This window comes from Labrus bergylta, chromosome 8, assembly GCF_963930695.1.
Source record: "Labrus bergylta chromosome 8, fLabBer1.1, whole genome shotgun sequence".
Classification (NCBI taxonomy): Eukaryota; Metazoa; Chordata; class Actinopteri; order Labriformes; family Labridae; genus Labrus; species Labrus bergylta.
Genome location: NC_089202.1, coordinates 7,995,395 through 8,020,147, shown reverse-complemented (window position 1 = coordinate 8,020,147; position 24,753 = coordinate 7,995,395). Strand labels below are relative to the sequence as shown.

The window sequence follows — 24,753 nt, the reverse complement described above, 5'->3', positions numbered from 1 at the left end:
TCGACAGAGGTACGCATGCCGTTTTTTTGGCATCAGAAGGCATGTTGTTTTTACATGGTTATCTATTTCTTTTATTTCAATTTCAATTGAAATAAAAGAAATAGATAAATGTAAAAGATGAAACATAACACCCCCCCCATTAATTTGGAATAACAACAATTGGTGATCCTGTTTTAAAAAGTTAATATAAGTTGTTTTCTCTGGATCTTGAGAAATTAACATGTCATCATCTGAAAACCATTGTTGTTAAATATTGATTGAACTGTTATAACTGCAATAACTGTTACATATCCAGGCAATGGGTCCTGTGATACAGCTGGGAGAAAAGCTTTCAGCATAAATTGAGAAGTGTTTGTTCAGCAGCAGCTGTGTAGCGTCTGCTCTTCCCACACAAATACACACAACCACAAGCCCCACAGAGCACAGCATAATTTACACATTAAAACGTACTTACATATAACAGAACCTATTAACTGAACACTGTGCAAGTGTTACAAACTGTGGTGTGTGAAACACGGGAGGTGGACCGAAATGCGGAACTAACAAAATATTTATTTTAACAAAAAGGCAAGAGGTAAAATGCAAAACAAAAAACTTCCTAGAGCAAAATCCAAAAACGGAAAACAAGGAGCCACTAAGAAACACTGGACACTGACACTGACACGCCAACAACCTACATACACCCTACAACATACATGCAACATACAATGAACTGACACAGGGGGGAAAGAAACACAGAGACTAAATAGACACAGGGGTCATCAAACACAGGTGAGACTAACAAGACACAGGTGAGGACAATCAGGGCAATCACACTGGGAAACACACAGACAGGAATACAAGAAACACAGAGGACAACTACAAACTAAATCATGAAACACTAAAAACACACAGAACTCAAGAATGAACAAAGCACACTGGAACAAGAAGAAACACTAAACACTGAAAAACCAAACTAGAAAAAGACCAACCCATTACAGCAAAGTATCTTATGTGTGCAGTTTTCTGAATGAACACACAGGCAGACAGACAAATAAAGACAGTATCAAAGTAAACATTACAGCTTTGTGGAGACTTCAGAGACAATCAGGCTGCGGCGGAGCAAAGCTTTTACATACGAAACATTAGCTCCCTTTTAGTGGCTGAGATGGTTTCCATCTACTTAACCCTGTTTGTTCTTTTTCTCTGACTTTAACATGATAAACAAAGACTCGCCCTGTCAGCTTGTTGCTTCTTAGAGGAGAGGGGTCACAGTGGCCTGGAAAATGACAACCAAATAATAAGTCTTAAGCAGCGCTCCTCTGTGGTCTTACAATAGAGGAGCGTTATTTTGCTTCATGAAATGTTGATTTTGATTAATCTTTTCAAAATGATATTACTCTCAGTTTCCCATACAAAGAACACCCCTCCTCACTGCTGGTAAAACATCAGTATCTTAAAAAATGTTCTACATGTTTGAAGTGGATATTTTATGAATGTTGCATCGAAAAAATTAATAAAATTGAATGAGTAACTTTAATGTAATTTAAATCTATGCTTGCTCTACTTATTTTTGGAACCTCTTCGGCTTTAAATATTAATTGGTTAACTAAGTTACTCAGTATTGTAGTTTCTATGCTTATAGTAATGAATTGTACGGTCAATGAGATGTACAGTTTAGCGACGCTTCTGGAATTATGTTACCGGGTTCATATTCAAGGTTTACTTAGATGTCAGATATTAAATGATAAATTATGAGTTCCATTAGAAAGTAAGTAAGTATTAGTAAGTAACATCACTTCTGTTTTGTGTATATTTTTGTTATTTCAGATCAAACTGAACTTACCAAACAAGTGAGTTTAAATTTGTGAAATATCCAAAAAAAGAGAAAAAAGTAAACATACTCATTGCTTGTCATAGTTTTATTTCCCTCTACAACCCATTATATCACATTTATAACATCATGCGATCAGCATACTTTGCAGGGAAACATGCAATTGGATAATATCAGAAATAGCTATCAAAAACTTCAGCATCAAAGTAACACAAAAACTGTTGTGCAATTCCAAACATTTAATCTTTTTAATCTTAACTCACATGACGACCAACTAACAAACTGACAAATATGCCACAAACCTACAGCACAGGCAGCCAACTAAACCAAAAAGACAGTAATATTTCATTTCAGTCTTTCAGAGTTCAACATGCAGGAAAAACTGTCATTCAAAATGCACTTTCCATCACACACTGTCAAATGATGTTTCAATCATATTAAGGATCAAATAACATTGAGCTATGACCTGAAATGACCTTAACTTAGACTGGTTCAGATTATATGAAAGTCTACCATTTCAATATTACAACTAGTCATTGTCATTGTTTCATAATACAGTATCATAAATACAACAACTGTTTAACTAAACTTTAGATTTCACTCCCAGACACAGAGCCAGCTCATTTCTCTGGATCTTTCCGTCCTTGTTGACATCACAGTGACGCAGCAGAATAGCTCGCAGCTTGTCAAGCTCGGGACCCGTGATGTTGGGCTGAAAAGCAGAATTGTTTGACCATCAGTCCAAAGTTCATGAAGCTATAATTCATGACATGTAGGAGAAGTGAAATAAAACCTAAGATGATATCAGAGTGCTTCAAAAATGACCAAAATGCTTTATAGATTATAACCTACATTCCAGAATACTTTTTCTTTTTGCAATAAAACGATAACTGATTAAGCATATCAGCTAGTTATCTCAGCAATAGAAACTAACCCTTGTCATATGTTAATACACCACAATGGTAGATTTTCTGCTGATTACTGATCATTAATGATGATTTTGGCAAGTACCTTTGAAAGTATTGCGGTTTGGGACAAATATTTGCATCTCAATTATGAATAAAAATCAATATTTGGTACATATTACAAATACCTTTTCATCAACACAATTTTACATATTTGGTAGTAAAATACTAAAAGCTATTTTGTCCTACCCTGTCCAGCCCCATCATGTCTTTGACCAAGCCGTCAACCTCAGGACCCTCCAGCGCTCCCGTCTTACTCTGATCAGGAAAGAAAAAGACAGAAAGAAAAATATAGTATGAATGCGGATTGATTCATCTAACTGACACTCACATACTTCAGTCACTCATTAGTCTTTAGTTGACCGGGCATATACTAAGGCATAGTGAATCCAGGCATGCACTGAAGATATCAGATATACACCTCTAGCGTGCCACTTTAGCTCAGCAGTTTAAGAGTGCCCCTTGTGTACAGAGGCTATAGGACTTGTTGCAGCAGTAGCAATTGGTTCGAATCTGCTTTTCCGAAATGAACACATTGGTACAGTATGTCACAGGCATGATAAATAAAGCATGGTCACTGTAGAAAAGGCCCCAAAGTTACATGTTAAGGTTTTTGCTTTATGTTAAAATAGTGTTTGATTCCTGTTCAGTTTGATGTGATGATATTGTGTTCAATTAGGGGAGAGGTGTCACCTGCTGGTCATATAGCGAATTACATCATGTAGTAATGAGCAGTGTGCATCAGTCAATGACAGATGAGCCATCAGCGTGCAGAGTAATCACTCCATAAGATGGTTGTGCGTAAATAAAAAGGAAAAACTACAACAAGACCCAATACTCTGTCATATTGCATGGCCACTGAGATGCCTGTATTTTGTTTAATCAAGAGAAGAAGTAAATAGCCATTCAACCAATTCTGCACTCTTGTTAGTCATAGTCTCTCATAGTTTCCTGCAGGACATGCCCATGATGAGATTTCATGTGATGTGATTAAGAAACAGCAGACCCACCCAGTGTTTTATTGTACTTACAACATCATAATGGGTGAAAATCTTGTCAAAGTCTCTCCATCTCTCCTCTTTACTGCACGCCTGCGTAAAAAAACAAGTTGTTTAACACCAGGTATAGAGGACTGAAGCTGGAGCAAATAACAAAAGATAACTAACTGGATTGTTTTATCATCGATTATCTTTTTTTTAAACATGCTGTTAATGAAAATACTTACATCCATCTGGAACTGGAGCAAGAAATTTTCCTCCAAAGCCAAGATCCTTATTAGAAAAAGAAAGACAAATATTAGAAAAAAAAAACCTTGTGGAATTCTTAAATTGTTGCTCTTGTCTTAACTCTTTCAGCCAATGGGGCAGTGAGTGTGCAGTCATGTTTTCTTGTGTGTCCTGAGGCTTCAGCTGATGATGAGTTGTGAAGTTGTGATTTGCATCTACACACAACTATGTTCTACACCGATTCTCTGGTGTTTTAACATGTTAGTACTGGAGCTACTTTTTTGTAATAAAGTTACAAGCATGAGTGACAGTCTATTTTACTTTGCTCTGTAAGGAATATATCTTTATCCTTATCCTTGGGAAAGTACCTGGCCAAGTCATTCAAATCCAAACAGCCATCCTTGTTTTTGTCAAAGATTTTCATCTGCAAGAAAAAAGATTTTAGAGGAGCATTTCAATAAATTCAGACTATGACATTTCTTTCTGTCCTTGTTATTTCCTTCTAGCAGCTCCTGCGACTCCTGGGCCAACTCATTATTTGATCAAACTTCATATCTCATCTAAATCAAAAGGTTGTCTAAGACAGCAGTGACTCATGTACACATGTACAAGCTGCCTACTGTGACCCTTCTGCCTTTAAGTGCAGCAGAGAACAAAAAACTAAGAAAACAGTATTTATTTTAAAGTCCTTATATATAATATTTTCATGCACATTGTTTTGCAAAATACTTTATTGAAGCTGCCAATCTATTTTTTCATTCAGCAGTTTTTATTTGTGAAACATTTTATAAAACGTACTTTAAAAACAGCTATTGCACTTACTAGAAACCTGAAAATTGCAGAACAAGATTGTTAAAACCAGCTCAACCACATAATGTACAGTTTATGCAACACATTCCCTGCACACATTTATAAACAGCTCAAGATACTTTTCTATATAACACGTAAGGGCTTTTAGTAAGGACTGTGGATTTCAGGGTAAATGGTATACCAACCATTGTGTCTGTATACTCCTCCAGCTTGTCAGAAGGCACTTCCTTTTGATGCTGCTGGAACAAGTCTTTCAGGAAAGCCTGAGAAAAAAGTTTAACAAACAATCACCCAACAAACCTTTCAAATACAAAGAAGCTCACTAAAATCATTTAAGGTATGTGACAGAATCTACCAAGAATCTTTTCTCTAAAGAAAAACATGACATGAGGCTAGCATCTCAGTGTGCGAAATAATGACGGAGACTGAGGGTTACATTCATTCTCTGCCCACACTGACGATATTTCCTCAAACAGAAAAGAGAAGTAGTGGGTTCTGTTATGACAATGGGTAAACATCTGTTTTTGTTTTATTGTTGACCTCACCTTGAGTTCCTGAGCAGATATGTAGCCGCTGCAGTCAACATCGTAGTTCTTCCAGATCTACAGCAAGGTGAAGTGAAGAGCAAAAAAACTAATGCTTACATGCAGTGTGCAAGATCAATGGTGGATTAGAGTTAGATTAGAGAGAAATTGAAATTTGGCTTCCTTAAAAGACACCATAATAAGTGTTACTACAGAAAGTTATGATATTTGATTGGCTTTGGTTTAATATCACGTGACATATTGAGAATGGATATTCACAGTTGAAATGTCAAAAATAATAATATGCACAATACTTTAAAATCTTTACAATTCTGACAGCCTTTCCTTGACAATATGTTGTGGAGATATTCCTTACTGAATGGATGTGGCTGTCTTTATGCCTACAATTATTGCTTGGTATCTTCTTTGACTTTACCTTAATGAAGTCTACGCTGTTGTCCAGAGGAGTTTCTCTGCGGAAAATTAACAGGAAGTTCTCATCCGCAGGGAGGATCATATTGGCCAACTGGAAAACAAAACAGAGCAGCAGTAAGTGAATAGCATGCTATTTTTGGCTTTCCATCATACAAACTTTAAAACACTTTGGCCCCTTTTTGGTCTGGTCTGGCTTTCTTAATCAATTTGTTTACATCTTGTTAAAAGAGAATTGCATCCATAGCAGAAATCTTGCATCCATAGTTATCTTAAAACAAACTGAAGCTCCCTGCATGCAGGTCAGACAGAGAGAATGTGTGATTTATATTCTACCGCAGCTCCTCCTGGCTTAACTCCAGTTCATGTTGCACTTGTCCTGTCTGTCCTTCTTTAATAGTACCAGCCGTGCATTAGCAGATTAAACCGACCCCCAACATCAATTTAATTAAAATACAAGATGATACTGCAGCCATTTAGATCAGAAAGCTGCAGAACAGCTCACAGTCAGTTCAAACGCAATGCGCCAACTGTGATGCCAACCTAAGAAGGGCAAGATGTTAAGAAAAAAAGCCACAAAACTGCACACAAAAACCAAGACGGCCAATTTGTGTATTTCCTGCTATGTTCACATAAGTGTTAGTTTTATATTGTTAATCTTTTGCTTGGATTTTTTTCTAAATCATCGTTGATTCTGCAAAACTATCTCTGTTTGCAAGAGTTGGATATTTGCAAAATACTTCTCTTGTCACACAAAAGTGCAAAACCCAAGCGATATTTAGTTTAGACAGACAAATAAAAGCTTTGTTGGTCAATCAAATATCAAAAATGCTTAATGGTTGTAGTGGAATCACACCCAGGATTCGGTATGCAACAAAACACAAACTAAAAAGAAGATTTTCCTCAAAAAGACTGTTTACATAAAGCAAGCAAGCAAGTCAGAAGACATCCTGCTTCAAGAGAGGAAGCACATTTTTCTTTTCTGATAACTAGCAAACACAGTCTTCTGACACTAAACTAGAGAAGTAACAGAACTTATCAAGATATCACACGTCAGCTTTGTGGCCAGGAACTTCCTTCCTTTGCAATTTGCAGAGAGGATTCAGCATCACACAGAGAACTAGAATCAGGGGTAACATTAAAAAGTGCTTAGTAAAAACATATTTAGCAAATGTGGTCACGACGTGAGTCTAGATTCTTTCTGTTGGCACTGTGCAGTAGCAGTCCCAGTTCAGATCTGTCTGATGCTGAGTTCAATAAATGTTTCTACTATTTAACAAAAAGGACTAGTCCAAGTGTCTTCTATCAGCTACATTCTGTCAGTCACTGGTTCACAACCATAGGGTCCATCCTAGGAGCAACATATCTTAGGGGGCACAAGGTTTTGTCTTCTCTGGGGTTGTAAAAATATTATCTACACATATTTACCAAAATCATGATAACACACTTACTGAACAGTTTATACTGAAGTATTTTGGCAAGTGTGTGTAGCCTGTTCTGTTGGGATTATATCAGTGAAAGCAATTCAAATTGATATTGACTTTTGACAGCAATGTTTATTTTGTGTGTGTGTGTGTGTGTGTGTGTGTGTGTGTGTGTGTGTGTGTGTGCACTGGACTGAGAGAGCTAGTATGGCAATTTGAAGTCAAGAGATAGGTGGCCCTCAGAGGATAAAACTACCTCCGTAAGAAGTTAAAAGAAAAGGTAGCTTAAAAGTGAAAAAATATATGGTTAAATCTATTGTCAAGGTTGTGTAACTTTAAAAGAATCTTCTGTGCTAAGAGGTTTGATCCTACTGTTCCTGCATCAGCGACAGTAAATCTCAGTCTTCAACGGGCCATTGAAGGCAGCATGTATTGATTTTTCCAGCTGTATGAAACCCAATGTGTTGGAGGTCTGAGTTCAATACATTAATATGGGATTGGCCTAATGCATGTTTACAATTTCCTTTATAGAATGAACTGTTCTGAAGAAATGCTGATAGTGTACCATGAGCAGTGTCACTTACACAGAGTGGAGTTTTAATGGGAGCTCTTGGCAGAGAAAAAAATCAAGAGCTCGATGTAATCAAACTTCAGTGTTACATTTCTTGGAAAAAACTGTAATCTGTGACTTTATCAATCAAGTTTGAATTGATTGGATAGATTTATTCAATCAAAGAGCAACTTTATAATTAACTTTAAGTAATTACAAGCAATTATGATGTATTGTTGGTAAAATCTCAAAAGGGTATTAGATTATTTTCCATTAAGATATTTTTTCACTCTACAGGGTGTCTCAGAATTACTCTCAGTAATTCTGGACGTTAGTTTCATTCTCGTTGAATGCTGAACAAGCTGTGTCATCATCATGCATACAGGAGACAAATAAAAGGTGGAGGAAGAATGAGTAGAGAATGAGAGAGAGAACAGATGGAGGAGAGAAAAATCCTAAAATGTAAATGAAAAAAAGGAAATAGTTACATTAGTTTGTCAACTTTAATCACAATACAGCAGCCTATTGAGTATCAATTAAATAAATGTAAAGTCAATGAGAAGGAATTTAGACACATGAACCATGCAGTACCTCCTGGATCTGTAGTCTCCCATCAGCGGTGACATCATAGGCCGACATAAACCTCTGTTTCAGTCTCTGAACTCTCTCCTCAGTAACTTTCTCCTGCAAAGACACAGGACATGAAAATGCAACATTGATTTTCTTACCCCTAAGGCACATTCACTAATTGTATAAAACATCACCATGTGAGCACTCTTTGATAGAGCAAAATGAAATGTAAAAAAACCCCCAAAAGTATAAAAAATATGAGAAAAAAGCTAGAGCATCTGCTTTACAATGGTTCCTTTAAATCATGACGAAAGCATGTCCCTAAATCTTGAACTCTTGTTATTGAAGGACAAATCCTGTTCTGGCTGAGTCACATTTATTTTAAGCAGTCACCATGGATACTTCTTTGCTCCTGGATTTTTTTTTATTCAAGTTTTGCCTTTTGAAACCCAAGCTGAGTCTTGTTCATAATAAAGCTCACTTTACATGTTTTGGCCAACCAAGTCTTTCTCACACACAAAGCAAAGAGCATGATGTACAGTTATCTGAGACAAGGATAACATTTTCTCTTCCTGTATAAACAAGCTTCTTTTTTTTTCATTGTGAAACAAATTTAGAAGCTTTTCTACCAGTGTCTCTTTGGAAACCCTCAATCATTGAACTGTATCTACAACGTGCCTGACCAGCACTCATATACCGAGACAAATGTATTCATCTTCATCACTCTCCTGCAATACACCACATGTGGCGCCAGCTCTCGCCTGTTGCTAAGCAGAAGTTTTTACAGTATTGACATTAAGCGTTTATGCATTTGTATCCCCAATTACCACCACCGGGGGGGGAAAGGGTTATGAAGTGAGCAACAGCACACTGCAGAAACATTCTTAAAGACATTTTCCTTTACAAAGATTCTAAATGAGTGATACATTTGACTGTTACAATAAAGTAAGATGAGTTTGTTTCTTTTTTTTAATTCTTACTCTTGTACAGGATACAATCAGCATAGAAATAAAAGATCACACTTGACAAAACTTGACATGCAAAAAAAGCTCCTCACAGGAGCTTTACAATGTAAAGCAATAAAATAATGGCACACCGCATGAATAATCCTATATTAACTTGCAGTTTATCACATGCAGATTTATAAAAATGCATTGATAATAGAAGCTCTCATATGTTACCAGTGAGTATAAAAAGAGTATAAAAGCACCATGAGGTTTATTTCACATTTCTTCTACAGCTGAGTGGGTAGATTAAGATAACTAGTCTGTGCTGTATTCTGTGCAGAGAAAAACACAAACAAGGGCTTATCCTTGAGGCATAAGTGATGGAGAGTAAACATTAGACAGACAGAGAGTGACATGTGGTCAGGGTCTGTTTGTTTTAGAACAACTCCATTAGCACAAATGCACGCACACACACAGGAAATGGACTTATCAGTTATATTTTTCAGTTTTTCATTTCCTGTTGCTTCAGGGAGAAAATTAAAGAGTAAATTCAAGTTGAGGGATCTTGTTTGACAGTGTCCAGAGCTTCTTGATTGTGTAGTGTCTTACACCCTTAACAGTAACCACACCCATCCTGGATCAATGTTCAGATGACTACACAGCAGAGATAAAGTGATGTCAAATGTACTTTTCTAAAAACTGATTTAAAATTGTATGTAAGGATGCACATTTCAAAATGAATCATTGCCTTTCTGATAAACCGTGTCTACTACATAACATACAATTAATTATGAAGTATACTTTAATAAAATTGTCATGTGGATCAGTATAATTTGTAAAATCAGATAATGATGGTGCTGCAGTCTGCTCGCTTTGTGGCAGTTCAGCTGCCCCTGACATGCAATGTATTCAACCGCTGTCATCACACTTTCCGGATGATTTTTTCTGAACAAAGTAACTTACCTGTGGATCCAGTCTCATCATCATGTGACGGAAAAACTCATCTAACTCTTTACCCTCAATGTAGCCATTATCTGTCAAATGAAAAACAAGCAGTACAAGCCTTCTTGTTAGTGAAGGAACCAAAGACAATTTTACACAAAAATAAGAACGAGGCAGAATTTAAGATGAGATGCGTTTCAGCTCCATCTCAACTCTTTTATCTCCATATTTTCAGATTGAATGTTTTTGCTGATTGTTAAGCAGTTTCTCCTCTGCATCAAGATCCTTTCAGACACACATTTAGAATCGTGAGACTATTTCTCAAATAGCTTTAACTCTGGGTAGAAAAAAAAAACAGTCTTCAAACATATTTCACGTAAGAACTTAAACTTCCTATAACAAGGACTCACATGCTCAGTCCAAAAAACATCCTTTACATTTCAAAAACAAAAGGATGATAATACACTTTTATTTATCTCTTTAGGCAGGTACTTGAAAAGATAAAAGAAACAAATATATACAAATTTACTCTCCTCACCATCTGCATCAAAGTGTTGCCAGATTTCCAGAAAACCAGCAGCATCCAGGTTATCAAAAGCACTTTCCATTTTATAAAGGAACAGAAAAGACAGCTGTTAACTTCAACACGAGACTGAGTGGACTAACTGTGAAACCCTGTTCAGTCGCCTCCTTGGTTGACAGACGGGATGTTACTCTGACTTAAACCACACCTCCTCTGTGTGAAGGACAGAGCGAACTGTAGAAATGTTTCTACCATCTAGTGGCTGTATGGATACACTGCAAATAAATCTTTCAGAGCAGTTACACAAAGAAACAATGCACATGTTTTGAAGCCTGTAAAATTATTTTAATCAATTTTGATATCTGCACAAAGAAATGTTTGACACCAGCAGAAACATATTGATTAATCGTGGCAATGAAACAAATTATAAGCAACGTGTCCATTGTGTTTTTGCTTCTTTCCGGCTCATGGAAAAACAGTGGTTGTTTTGCATTATTTCTTTTTGTGAATCATGATGAAAGTAACATTTAATCGATTACATGTCATAACAAATTAATACATACAAAGAATTAATTTCTACATTTATGAACACAATGTACATGTGAGAGAAAAAACAGGAAAAACTGAGACGGTCGCTGTTTTTTATTCCAAATAAGTTATCAACAAACCCCTAGTAAAGTAGTGTACTTAGTACCAAAACAATGAAGGATCTGCTGCTTTCACATAGGCGTGTTGAATCACAGTGTGAATGTTACATGTGTGTATATTACACATACATATATACACACGCACACTCCTACGTGTATGAAAACACATATATACATACAGTACACCTTACATCATGCAGTCACACAAAGCCTCAGGAGTCTGGACTCTTTTTTTTTTTTCTTCATTTTCTCAGCTCCCTGCACCATTGCGAGAGAAAAGAAGGGTGCTAATTATCAGGCTAGCACAGGAAATCATCATCAGTCTTTTTAAACATGACAGAAACACTGTCAGCGGCTTCTGACACCAAAGGAAGGAAGAAGATGATGTCCTTACTCGATTATTTTCAGGAAAAAAAATTAACTGTCAACAGAAAATAACACCTATTAGGAGTGTTTATTTCTGTTTCCTGCAACATCTTTTAAAATAAAAGTGATGTCTGAGTTTTGGGTGTGGCACAGTAAACATATGTAGTTGTTGACATCAGAGACTTGCAGCAGAAAAAGTGTTATTCCCATTCCCCTATTAGTGACAAAGAAGTAAGGAAGTCATGTTTTTTATAATCCTATAAAAAGACATCCATAGACACCATAGAAAAGGTGCACCAGTGAGACCTTTGGTCCTGACTTGAATTAGACTTGTACAGTACAGTTAAACACAAGGTGTGCCCCTTTCACACAGCGCATGAAGAGCAGAGGTTAGAGCAGATTTTAGGTTAATGTTAAGGACAGTTTAATACAGACATCAATTACAAAGACGTCCTTCCACTGAGGATGATATCTTAAAATAATAGTTTGATGGGTGTTAATGACATCATGCAGGATGTTGGCATGGATGAAAAAAATGTATAACAATCTGTAGGTCTGCAGAGTTGTTTTTATTAAAGCGTTAGAAATACTTTGCTTTATGCTTTGGTTTCCTAAGATTGTTAGACTGCTGTGAAGGATTTATATGTATTTCCTTCTTTCAGGAAAATTTCAAAACAGTTTCCAGTCATAGTTATGACTTTGATGTTGATGCTATTCAGCATTAAAAAAATATAATGAATTTACTTTCTTTATTCAGTATTTCTAATACAAATGCTTAACGTCTGTTTGAATCTACTTTCAAACTAAAACTGCATGTTTTTATGTCAAAGACAACCATCAACACTTTAAGGCGTTAACTTTACGTTGAGATTTGTGATTTTTTTTCTTCAAGCCATATCTATCAATGATTTGATTTTTAGTTAAAAAAAATGAGATTCTGTTTGCTGACTTTGCGAATGTGTGAAAAGGGCATTTCTTGCTCTGAAAAACAAACATAAGAGGACAGCCTGAGACCTGTGTTGTTGTTGTTGTTGTTGTTGTTGTTGGGTAGCATTCAGGACCTGAAAATGCGATTCACTTTCCCTTCAGGCGCTGCATTCCCGTTAGTTTTTTACTATGCCAATATGATTGCAACCAGTTTTTTTTTTCTGAGAAATGTCTTGTCTTGCACAGAATGGAAGTAAAGTTAATTGAACTTGAAAGCCCTGAAGGTCAAGTCTGCAGCCTGAGGAGAAGAGTATTTGAAGGAGTTCCGTCAGTTTCATGCTTTTACTCAAAGACTAGAGAGGTTTCTGTCTTATTCTAAATCAAATCAGACCCTGAAACAGGAAGTAAAAGACCTTCCAGATTATCCATGATATTCCTCTTGCTAAGTTAGTTATTTGCCTTCACTGAACAATAAGCACACCAGGGCAATATAACATGTTGGAGGATCCATCTGTCTCTACAAGCAGTACAGAGTGTGTATGACTGATGCAAATCATTGGGACAAAGTGTATTGAAAGAAGTATTATCTAGAAATGAAGCTGTAACATTTATATTTACAGTGTCACTCTGTATTTCACTCTGTAATGACAGACACATACTCCCTTTCCCCCTAAAGCAATGTGAAAAAAAGTCTTCTGCAGTTTAAAGGTTTCATGAGATCAAAGTATAAACACAGAGAACAGTGTTAGTTAACAGTGCTGAAGCCTTATTCATTGGTTATCAGTAAAGTAAAAGTGCACTACAGTCCTCCTAAAGCAACACTTCATATGGTCACTCCAACTCCCTCACACAGGGACAAACTTGAGTCCAGTCAGGCTGTTTGAGAAGTCTGTAAATTCAGTTTTCAGACAGCCGGTCTCCTCTGAGTGACCTGTGGTTTCACTGTCAGGTAAGCTACATCAAATGTGTATTTGTGATGTATGGCAGGCTGAGAGTCTCAGCTGGACCTGTGTTATCCTGAAAACAAAAGATGAATTGCATAATGATTCAGTCACCTCTGGAATCCAGAAAAAGTAACTTGCACGCACTGAAATAGAAAATCTACATAAATATATTAGAGGAGAAGAATGTCACTGGGTCCTTATCTGGCTTGAGTTCAAGTACAGTAGTGATCCTGGTTTTAGTGTGATGTGTGTTTGGTCCCTGTGAAACCAGCAACTGAAGTAATTAACGAGACGCAAGATTATCACAGACTCCCACTCTGTGCCATTCGAACAGAAAGTGTTCTGTGTCCTGAAAGCATCATGTCTTTTTTTTTAAAGTTAAAAAAACAAAACAATGCTTAACGAACCCAAAGCCCATTTAATTAAATCCTGTAAAGTTTATTACTTAAGAGGCGAGATGTTTTCACCTGACAGCAGAGAAAAGGAACAGAACAAGTGAAGAGGCTTTAAATGAGAAGGAAGCTCTTAGTTTTGTTTTACTTGGTGACATTTTAGAACTGAAAAATGATTTGAGGATATTTCTCCAACGGTAAAATAAAGAAACCATATAAATGACAACCTTATTAATTTCAGTATGAAGTGTTGTATTACCTGATACTCCAGCAGATCTTCCTGCAAACCAAGTGTGATTCATAATTTGAGGTCTGACAGATCCAACCTCTGATATAGATGAAAATATGATGATCATATTCCCCCCACGTTTGATTTTATAAAGGTGAGGCTTATCAACCATTTTGTCTCACTCATATTAAAATAAACTCTTTGTCCACCTCCTCTCCAGAGTCTGAGGATTTTTTGCGCGCCGTCTTGTCCTTGTCCCGGTTTGGAGATTGGTCCTTGGTCTTGAAAGAGCTGTGATCCTCAGAGTTGGTCCGGAGAGGGCTGGGTCGCTGCAGAGAGTCTGACACAGAGCCCGCCCTCACTAAAACAATAAAAGAGAGAGAGAGAAGAAAATCAGAAGAGCAAAGAGACGGGAAGCATCGCAGGGGGAGAGAGACATGAAACAGGATACAGTATGATGATTATTATAAAAAATATCTTTGGATTCATTTGGCTGTAAATAAGACGGTTGACTTATCTACAAATAAGAACTTACACCCAGTTTGAAATCAGAAAGTGTAGCAAAATAAAACCATATTTCCTCGATTTTTAATATATCAAAACTTTAGTGACAATCTCTCCACAAATTCTCCCAAATGTCTTTTTCACTTTTGGAAATTGTCTTCAATGTAAGAAATCTTCAGTGACTCAGAGGGTGAACAGGATCTGAGTCCCTGAGCAGCACTAATTATTTTAAACTTCCATCCCCCAACAAACAAGTAGCATAAGTAAAAATAAATTTGCCTGAGATCATGAAAATGTATCAGAAGTGCAAATGCTTGACAGTCCCCAATGGGTGACACGAATAACATACAGGGAAAAAGGAAGAGAGGATACATAAAACATAAGAGAGAGAGAGAGGAGGGAAGACGTGAGGAAAAAATGATCAAAGCTGCCTGACTGTTACATAATATATGGTAGATGAAAGGGATGAAAGAACTGTGACCTGAATCTATCAGTCTGTCATATTGTAGGTGTAGACAGACAGTCCATGGGAACAATGAAAACGTAGAGTGAACTCTGGACTAACACCTGTCAGACAACCTGTCATCTAACAGTGTTTACAGGAGAAATAGAAAAGTCTATTCATCAACAGACAGATTTTGTGACCTACCGTCCTGAGTGGTTTTGTTTGCTGGCTGTAGACCGGTCTGTCCGTCTTTCTCTTTCTCTTTCTCTGACTGAATCCTCTTCAGAGTTGAAGGAAGAGCTGAGGCTTTAGGAGACACGCTGCCACTGCTGGGTGATTCTGGACCCTCATCTGTGAAAACAACCAAAAAGACAATGTAAAAACTCAACATATATGTTCTGTGTGTCAAACAGCTACAAATATTCATTTAATTGTGGGTTTGAAAGCTCAAACTGTACCCAGGCTCCTGGTGCTGCTGCTGCTGGCGCTCCTTGGTTTCTGTGGGATTGTGGGTCGTGCAGCCAGTGCAGGCTTTGCCCCCTGTGGCACCGGTGGTTTGGGACTCACTGGTCCTCCAGGGGAACTGGAGGAGGACGTAGCCCTGAGACGAGGGGCCGGCTCTGGCTTGGCTTCGACACGAGATGGGGTATTCTCCGGAGAGCCAGTCCGAGGTTCTGATTTATTAATTGGGGCAGCAGAAGACCTGCTCTCTGAAACCGTTGGCTGCGATTTGGCTGCTTACATATACAAAAAAAAGATGCACATAAATCTATTTAAAAACTGTGCATGCAGACAATGGCTTTTACGGTATGTTCTGTATGAACCCAGTTCTTATACAGTATAATGAACCACAATATAGCTCCTTATAGCCAAAAACAGGTCTGCATTAATCAGCAACAGTTAGCTTTATAAAACAGCTTTGTTCATAGGTTTTTTACTGCCCCTTTAATATATTTCTTTCTGTATTTATCAAACCATTGCTTACCTGTTGCATTGCTGTCAGGCCTGTCCGGGCTGGAAGACTGGAAGAAACACAAGGACAACATATAAAAAGGGATTAAGCCAGAAAAGTAAAACCAAGAATTATTCCTCCAGTTTTACATCTTGATACCAACTAATACCGTCTGTACAAACACAACAACAGACTACAATCCTTTAAAAATATAATTCTCCCATTACATTAAGCACATTTTAGTTTTAAGCTCTTATCTAAACTGAATGGAGAAGTGCAATTCTGTCAGACTTAATGTTCATGTAGCACTACAGAGCTAAAGTTGAACAGAAGGGGGCACCCTTGAGTTACAATCTTACATTATGCTAAAGCTAAAGATTACACAACCATGCTCTGTTAGTCCTGACCTGTCTTTTGAGTAGCTGACCATTTTACCTTCACACAAAAAAACACATGCACACAAGACATACACGCGCGCGCACACACACACACACACACACACACACACACACACACACACACACACACACACACACACACACACACACACACACACACACACACACACACACACACACACACACACACACACACACACACACACACACACACACACACACACACACACACACACACACACACACACACACAGCTGGAAGCCAGCCAGAATAAGCAGATGGCAGAAGAAGCTTTAGTGACACTGATACAAGGTCAGAAAAAAAAAACCCTAATGCTTCCAACACTATAAACCTCTTAGTGCATGTGAACACACAGACACAGGCCTACACACCAACAGTTTGCAGAGCAGTAACTAGACAGGGACACCATGTGAACACACACTTACAGCTGCCAACACTAAATTATACTATACAGTATAATATACAGTTCATAAAACAAACTGTTATTCCTTCTTTTGTTCTCTTACTTTTGACTCAAAATAAAGTGGATTTCTAAGAAAATAAAAATAAAACTCTTCTTTGAGGGAAAGTGGTGATGCAAGTGGATTTAGAAAAATGAACAAGCCTAGTTTGAGTATTCAAGTGTATGAACTGTGCTGAAGTTAAAGGCTTCTGGGTAAATTCAGGAAATTAATGTAGGTGAAATATTCCGACCACATTTCTATCCTGCTGTGAGTCATGACAGAATTTGGGAATCAGCCTTCTTTCAATCCAATTTTTGTTCATGCTTCCATCCCTCCTGTTAGCACTTCCCTCCATCCTTCTCCAACCTAAGAACCATTTTCACACATTGTTGATGTCTGGAAGAAAATTGGGTTTGTTTGTTTTTTTTCTGTCAAAATGCTGACAGGCGGAACGACTAGCCTAAAGATATATACAAGCCTTCTTATCTAAGCATCCCTGTGTGAGAGAGCGAGAGCGAGAGCGAGAGAGAGAGAGAGAGAGAGAGCAATCCTTTTAATTGGTAAACATCACAGCCTTGACAAGCGTAAAATGAATATCAAAAGTGCCTTCTGGCCAAAACAAAGTCGAAAACCTGGAAAAATAAACATCTCTCACAACCCTACCATAAAAAAGTATTTGGATACTTAATGTAACTAAAAGTCAATTTCTATAGATCAGCAAGTCAACGTCTACTCTTCAAAACTGAAGGTTCAATCTAACAAAGAATAAAATAACTAAGCTTTACTTTATTTGACCTTGTTGTGTTTTAGCGTTGTTTACTCTTGTTTAATACTAACTTTATGCCTCATTTGATTTGTCTTTATCAAGACAAAAGAGGAGTACTTCATAAATGATTGAACAATCTCAACTCACGGCCCTCCTACTGACCTGACCTGGACCTTATGACACCTCTAGCACTGCATCTATATGTTGACCTTATAACATGTTCTACGATTACAGGCTCCAGAAGAAGCAGGAAGTCGATTTGAAGATGAATTTGACTTTCACCACCTGCCTGTTTCATCACCATAATTCCTTTTATTTGCATTGATTGTTGTTGACCTTTTGTGTTTGCATGTTGTTCTTTCCCTTTCGTATGAATCTCTAGACTTCTCTCTGTTTGGCCTGATTTTTGATGTTATTTTATAATTCCCTGAGTTCCTGCTTTTGCTTTGTTTGTAAACATCTGTTTTAAATGCTGGTATATAAATAAAGTTATTATTACTATTGACTTTTTTACCTGTCTAGAATAAATGCTGTAAATTTGAATCTTTAATAAAAGTTGCCGGTGCACAATACTGTGTACTTAATGTTTCTCAATCCTGTCCTTTCCAGACGTTTGTCAAATCTAACCGTCTCTCATCTGTCCCTTACTTCCCTTCTTTCTTGGAACCCCAGAGCTCACTTTTGAAACCTTCCTCACCTTGTGAGCTCGCCTCTCCTGCTTGGCCTTCATCTCTGCTAGCAGACCACTTCCCATCATCTGTAACCCTGGATACCGTCGACCTCCCTGAGGACTGCCCCGACCGTCTGAGCTTTCCCAAGGCTCGTCAATGGAGTCTGGAGTCCTCAGCTCCTCTGAGCGATCAGAGCTGCTGCTGTAGTCTGTGTGCTGCGAGCGGCTGGAGGCGTCTCTGCAGCAGAGACAGGACTTATTAGAGACTCAGTGGTACCTGGTACACTAAGCTTACATAGCTAAAAGGTGAAGTATTGTTCCTAAACAAAAAGATATCAATATTTTTGTTGAGATGTTTACCTGGATTTTGGCTCCGGTGCTGGGCTCCTTACTGCCGTCTTTGGTGAGGAGGGCTCTTCAGGGATTGTAGGAGCTGGCGTTGAGGTTACAGAAGATGAAGGGGGCGGCGGGTTTTTCTCAGACTTATCTGCTTTATCTGATTTGGAGGAACGTTTAATGAGGTTGAGGAATCCTCCTTTACTCTTCTTCTTCTCTCCATCCTGAGATTCTGAACTCTTCAGGGAACGCCTGAGAGGAAACGCAACGAGAAACATTAGGAACAAGTACACAGCAGTATTATTCTACTGGAAATGGAAATACAGGAATGATAAAAAATGTAACTAATGACAAGTCCTTACTTAGAATCCATCTTTGTGACTTTAGTAGAGAAGAACTCATCAACACCTTCATCAACCCTTCCCATGAGGCCATTCTGCTCCCCATCCTGAGATGGAGTACTGTTGATTTGCTAAGGGGCAAAGTTGAAGAACCAAATGTCACTTGTTCTTAATCTTTTCTGTTTAACCTTACATTCGATGTAGGGAGGATTTCCCCATCATGTCTTGACCTTGAAGGATGAACAAGCTCTACTCACAGGTACTTTGCTAGAATGCATTTTCTTGTTCCGTCGGGGTCGTAGCTTGGTGAAGTGCTGCAGCTTCTTTTCCTCCTCAGACGGCAGCTCCACCATCCCCCCCGGTGTACGTTGCTCCAGTTTTGACAGGATTTGAGATGGAGTAGGGGGAGTAGCGGGAGTTCGAGATGAAGAGTCCTCAACATGCATAGGTACGTCCTCCAGAGCTTTGTCCAGGTCAAACTCCATCTCTGCAGAGTGGACAGGTGGTGTGAGTGCAAGTGGATGTACAAAAATAATGCAAGTGTACCCTTACCCACCAAAAGGTGTAAGTAGTATCAATATTATTATTTATTGAATAGTCTTTTCAGAGTAATTTAAAAAAAGCTGTGGGAAAGAGCATTTAAATAATATTTATTGTTTGACAACTTTATGATGTTAAAGATAGAGTCTGTAGCTTTTCTTCAAAAATAAAATATAGACATATATTATTATATAGACACATATTATAAGACTTATCTATTATAACATACTTTTATAAAGTAATGCTGCTCAACCATCACTCACAGAATGGGCCTCTGTATTTTCATGTTTTGGTTTGTTTTGGTTGACACGGGATGTTTCTGGACGGGCAGCTGGTGTGTTTCCCCCAGCCAATGATGTGTGTAGGTGAGTTTAGGAGTGGATATAATTCAGCGATTTAATACAATTCAAACTAGCAAATATGAAGGACGCAGATGTCGCAGTAAATAAGAGAAAATATAATCACAGTGAGGCGAAATGCCAAGCAGATCAAGCTCCTTGTAAAACGAGGGTGAACCTCCGGTTAGCTATCTGTTGGCAGGGAGGTGTAAAACATGTGCTTGCATGGGGTAGCTTGCAGTGTAGGTACAAGCAGTAAACTTACATACTACATCATTCAGGGGGTGTGTGCTTCTGGGGGGGCGATGAGCCAAGGAGGATGAGCCCATTTTGAATGTTTTGTTTAGAAACTGCAACAAACAATGCTACTGACTCTACCTTTGAAAATAAAATACATGATAAAAACTGCTTACCAAAGGCACGTGACACAGGCCGCAGCATTCTGCTGTGGATACTCTTCCTCTTGGATTTAGGAGTCATCTGAAAAAGAAGTTTTTTTTAATTATTGACTGACCGTCTAAATAATTGTCATTTGGATAATTAATGACTGGTTGAACATTCCATTTCATTAAAAAAAAATATATATTTTTTTTAAAAACAACATCCTGTTTGAATAAATAATCAATCTAGATTGTTAAGAATAAAACATGTCATCAGCAACAATCTAACTTTTCTGTTTAAAGTCAATGTACAGCTCCATTGAATATCATAATCTACCAGACATAACACCCCATCGATCAAAACAGTCTAATTATAACTCATTCAATTTACACAATGCTAAATCTAATACCACTTTCTTTGTAAACAGGTAAACACTGTATTGTATTGTGATCCACATTAACAACGTGTTGATGGCATACCAAGCAAATGCATATCATATCATTAAGAACATTTTATTGAGGTGAAAGCATGTAAAGCTTTGAGTGGAGAAGCGGTGCAATCTTGAGCAAAATATCCTCTCTCATTGTTGGCAATCAAAGGTGTCAACTAAGAGTAAGGAAGTGACACATAAATGCAACACCCTTTAATCATAGTGCATTTTCAGACAATACTTATCTTCAATTATAGTGATCAAATAAGCAATATGGGAGCATGTTTGTGATAAAGAAAAGCTGCAGCAGAGAAAGAGAGATGGTTGAGAAGAGAGGCAGAGGGACAGACGAGAAGTACTCACACTGGTGCAGCACAAAGTCTCCATGGAGCAAAGGTTGAAGGAGAAGGAAGGAAAGAGGAGGAGAAGATTGAAGAGGAAGAGAGACAAAACACAGTAAGGCAAAGAGAAGACAAAATGATAGAGAAAGCTGGGACATCCATGACCTCTGAATGCTCTTTATTGTTGGAAAACAGGAGAACTAAAGGTCAATAGACCTTAAAGAGGGAAGGGAGATGAAGCAGACAAGACCAGAGACAGGAACGTGTAGCCTTCAGTTAATGAACAGCTACAAATCTTCATTAAACATGAATTAAAAACCAATCACACCTCATCTCAAAATCCATATATGTACACAGAATGTGAATACATTTTTTTTTTTTGGTTTATCATTCTCTTAAGTCCTGCAAAATAAAGCCCCTCCTTAATGTATAAATGTTAACTAGAAACTATTTCATATTTTTATTCTCTTGTATAGCATATTACGCTCAGTGAAATTGCTCGCGTTGAGTGTATCTGTTAATCCAGTGAAAACAATAAAATAATGACATTGTGAATTATTAAACATGATTAATCTTTAAACTCAAACTTGGCTAAATAATTGTGTTGAATATTTGAACCTATTGGGCTCAAGTCCACAGGTTAACCACCCAAACCTACCATGCATGTCTCCAGATCTTCCAGCCTCTCAGCCTCCAGTATCTCTGTTGATGCCCGTTTAGGAATCTTCTCCTCTGGAACATCCAGATCTACTGATTCCTGCTGCACCAAAGGGCGACCTCGCCGCACCAGGTGGTCAGCCTGAAGAGAGGAGGAGTAACCAGGAGCAGAGTTGTTGTGAGAAGATGTGGGTGCAAGAACAAGAAAAAAAGAGAGTAAAGACAAGATGAAAAGAAAGAAGGAGAATGGAGGAAAGAAGGCAAACAGAGAAACTAATAAAGGATGAAATGGGGGACAATCACATAAACATATTCAGACATATAAAGTAGCAGAACTATAACCTTAAAAGGCTAAATATCAGTTGATGCACCTAAAACTATGTTCCAGCATTGGAAATTAACAGGCATGATGAATGAATCAATGAGCCAGTTTGGAGTTTAGTTAACTTTTCTTACCAGGGTAAGTTGGGAAGAGGACAGTGCTTCCAAAATCTCATCAACAATGCGATCGGATAGGAAGGAGGCCAAACTCAGTTTCACCTCACTGAGAGAGAGAGAGAGAGAGAGAGAGAAATTATAAATTCTATTTGACCCTAAACAGAGAGAACAAGCTGGCAGGGTACCTGAGCACAGTGAGTGAGGAGCGTGAAAGGAAAATATCCAAAGAGATCAATACTTGCATTTAAAAAAAACCATGAAGCTTAATTTTCAGAATCTTGTATAGAAGTAAAATTTGCTGCTGGGCGTTTATTTCAGAAATAATTATTGTTTGTTTTCCATACACAAAGGTTCAATACTACTCTAACTCAGCATTTAACTCTTGTATGCTCGTGTTGGCTGACTTGCTTTGTCTACTTGTAGACAATCATTTGCATATCCTTATTTATAAGGATATAAATAAAGAAACTTAACCAGCTTCTGTCTTACTGGTGTGACTTTATTCATGTGAAAAATGCTGGAAGCTAGAGACTTCCTAGGGGAAAAAAAGAGTTTCAGGTACTCTGCTCCTGCAGCTTGGAATCTTCTGCAGGAGGACTTAGGCTGTGTGAGCTGGTCACTTTAAATCATTTTAGAAGTGTTGAAGGTGTTGGAGGAAGATGTTTAGGTTGTAGATGCTTAGACTAATGAATATCTGCTTTGTGACTCAGGATTGGTTGATCTGCTGCCAGGACACTCTTGTAAATTAGATAATTAATCTCAAACTGGCTTTCCTGGTTCAATAAAACAACAACAACAACATAAAACATTGTACCAAACACCAACACACCTGATCTTGTTGATAATATCCACTCCAGACTGCTCCAGAAGGGTTTTGGTCACAAAGCTTTTGGGCACAACCATCTTGGCTGAGCTGGCCTTCATTAGCTCTGGACGTAGATTACTCCTCATCATCACGTGAGGACACAAAGACTCTGCAGCATCAACCATGGACTCCAACAGGGCCTGGAAACAGTTAAAATAAGGGATGGATATAGGTGACATTTTTGTGTGACCCTGTGCATCACAATGACTGACATGTTGACATGGTTTGTAAATGGTAAGGTATATCCCCTAAGTTGTTTTAGATTCAAAGCCCTTTGACCAACAATAAAAACAAGTGTAACCCATTATCTCTAGGTAGAAATATTTGGGTGCAAAATCAATAGTTAAACTATCTTTCTCTCATCTCTGGGATAAACGGTGTTATCGTACCTGCAGTTGTTGGTCCATGACGGTCGTCACCTCCCCCGCCATCGACTCCAGTTTCTCCTGGATGGGTCCTACTGACGAGCTGTTCACCTCCTCTCTGGCTGCTGATCCCAGGTGGTAGAGGTTAGGGAGCAGCTGGAGGACACATAGAGGAAGATATTGGCTCAAGTACAGGATGTAAGTAAACTACTAGAGATCTGTTCTCTAAATGAGTTTGTAGACTAAACCTTCTCATTCACATGCCCCTCTTAGGCCCATTTAGGATTTAGAATTTCCTCACAGTTTTAGAGTTTCTGGCATCTTTGATGAGGTTCTCTGCTGATCTGACGTCCTCCAAGATGGCATCTGTCTCAGAGTTCCTCAGAGAGTTCAGGTGGTCCTGCACCTTCACACAAATCCTTTCAATCATCTGGAAAACAAAGATAACACATGAGAGTTTGTGTTTGAAATATAAAGCTGAAAATATATTGTGAATGTTTAATTAGTTCAGGTAGAATTTTACACATGGTGTGTGAGTGTGTATTAGTTAGTTTACACACTTGTTGTGTGGTTGTTGTTACAATGCCCTGCTGCAGCCGATACGCCTGCTCCTGTAGGTATTTTCTGGTTTCATGGTTCCTGTACAAATAATTCTCAATCTGCAGGGGGAAAAAAACACTTCATGTTAACATCATTAATGAATATGATTATTATTGGGGGGTTTTTCACACATGCACAAATTTGCTGAAAACATCTCAAATGTTTTTGGGGTGTGCTGCATCGGTGGAGGCGAATGGCCGAGGTTTTCACTCTGACTTTACAGAGAATTTGTCCTCCTCTCTGGTAATACTTCTGCACGAGCCCATGTGTGAATGGCCGGGCAGGGGTGATGATGATGACATTTATATCATGTGACACTGGTGCAATTGTTGTACAGGCAATAACACAGCTTTATCCTTTTTCCTGCTTGCCCGTATGTTCTTTTCTACATTGCCGTTAATAGAGTGAATACGTTCAGTTACACCTAGCAATGATACTAAGAAAAAAAGCTTTTATTATAGTGTCAGACTCTGTGACTTTATTGGCAATTTCAAATTTCTGCAGCGTTTTTTTACTCCATGAGATTCACTTGTGTCCGAGAAGTCTTCACGCTGACATATAGTATGTGACAAAGTAATTCAGAAAGATTTCAGGGGAAGGCTGTCCTGAATTTTACCAAGAAATGTTCAGGGATTCATGTTTGAAAACAGCTTTTTTAAAACAGAAAGCTCATCTTTTTGATTTTCTGTTA

General features: G+C 38.0%; 2 protein-coding genes across 4 annotated transcripts in view; both read right to left on the bottom strand.

Moving 5' to 3' along the window:
- Positions 1 to 1,883: 1,883 nt before the first annotated feature.
- scgn (secretagogin, EF-hand calcium binding protein) lies at positions 1,884 to 10,902 on the bottom strand. Its single transcript, XM_020634582.3, has 11 exons — positions 10,742 to 10,902; positions 10,225 to 10,295; positions 8,336 to 8,428; positions 5,775 to 5,864; positions 5,360 to 5,416; positions 5,000 to 5,077; positions 4,373 to 4,428; positions 4,004 to 4,049; positions 3,810 to 3,869; positions 2,968 to 3,036; positions 1,884 to 2,525 (listed from the first exon to the last, which is right to left on the bottom strand). The coding sequence occupies exons 1-11, from the start codon at positions 10,809 to 10,811 to the stop codon at positions 2,397 to 2,399; spliced, it is 819 nt and encodes a 272-aa protein (XP_020490238.1). The 5' UTR covers positions 10,812 to 10,902; the 3' UTR covers positions 1,884 to 2,396.
- Positions 10,903 to 11,049: 147 nt separating this feature from the next.
- Positions 11,050 to 24,753, bottom strand: part of LOC109984433 (F-actin-uncapping protein LRRC16A) — a 70,619-nt gene continuing 56,915 nt past the window's right edge. The window contains exons 24-39 of one of the 3 annotated variants that reach the window (XM_065957743.1): positions 24,023 to 24,121; positions 23,764 to 23,892; positions 23,487 to 23,618; positions 23,062 to 23,237; positions 22,251 to 22,338; positions 21,796 to 21,936; positions 21,160 to 21,177; positions 20,399 to 20,465; positions 19,365 to 19,594; positions 19,129 to 19,238; positions 18,791 to 19,018; positions 18,458 to 18,668; positions 16,166 to 16,202; positions 15,639 to 15,914; positions 15,385 to 15,531; positions 11,050 to 14,592 (exon numbers count right to left, since the gene is read on the bottom strand). In XM_065957743.1, the coding sequence (XP_065813815.1) occupies positions 14,414 to 14,592; positions 15,385 to 15,531; positions 15,639 to 15,914; positions 16,166 to 16,202; positions 18,458 to 18,668; positions 18,791 to 19,018; positions 19,129 to 19,238; positions 19,365 to 19,594; positions 20,399 to 20,465; positions 21,160 to 21,177; positions 21,796 to 21,936; positions 22,251 to 22,338; positions 23,062 to 23,237; positions 23,487 to 23,618; positions 23,764 to 23,892; positions 24,023 to 24,121 (2,268 nt within the window). In that variant the 3' untranslated portion in view covers positions 11,050 to 14,413. Of the gene's footprint in view, positions 14,593 to 15,384; positions 15,532 to 15,638; positions 15,918 to 16,165; positions 16,203 to 18,457; positions 18,669 to 18,790; positions 19,019 to 19,128; positions 19,239 to 19,364; positions 19,595 to 20,398; positions 20,466 to 21,159; positions 21,178 to 21,795; positions 21,937 to 22,250; positions 22,339 to 23,061; positions 23,238 to 23,486; positions 23,619 to 23,763; positions 23,893 to 24,022; positions 24,122 to 24,753 lie in introns of all 3 variants that reach the window. The other 2 variants (XM_065957742.1, XM_020634581.3) reach the window with 2 other exon arrangements.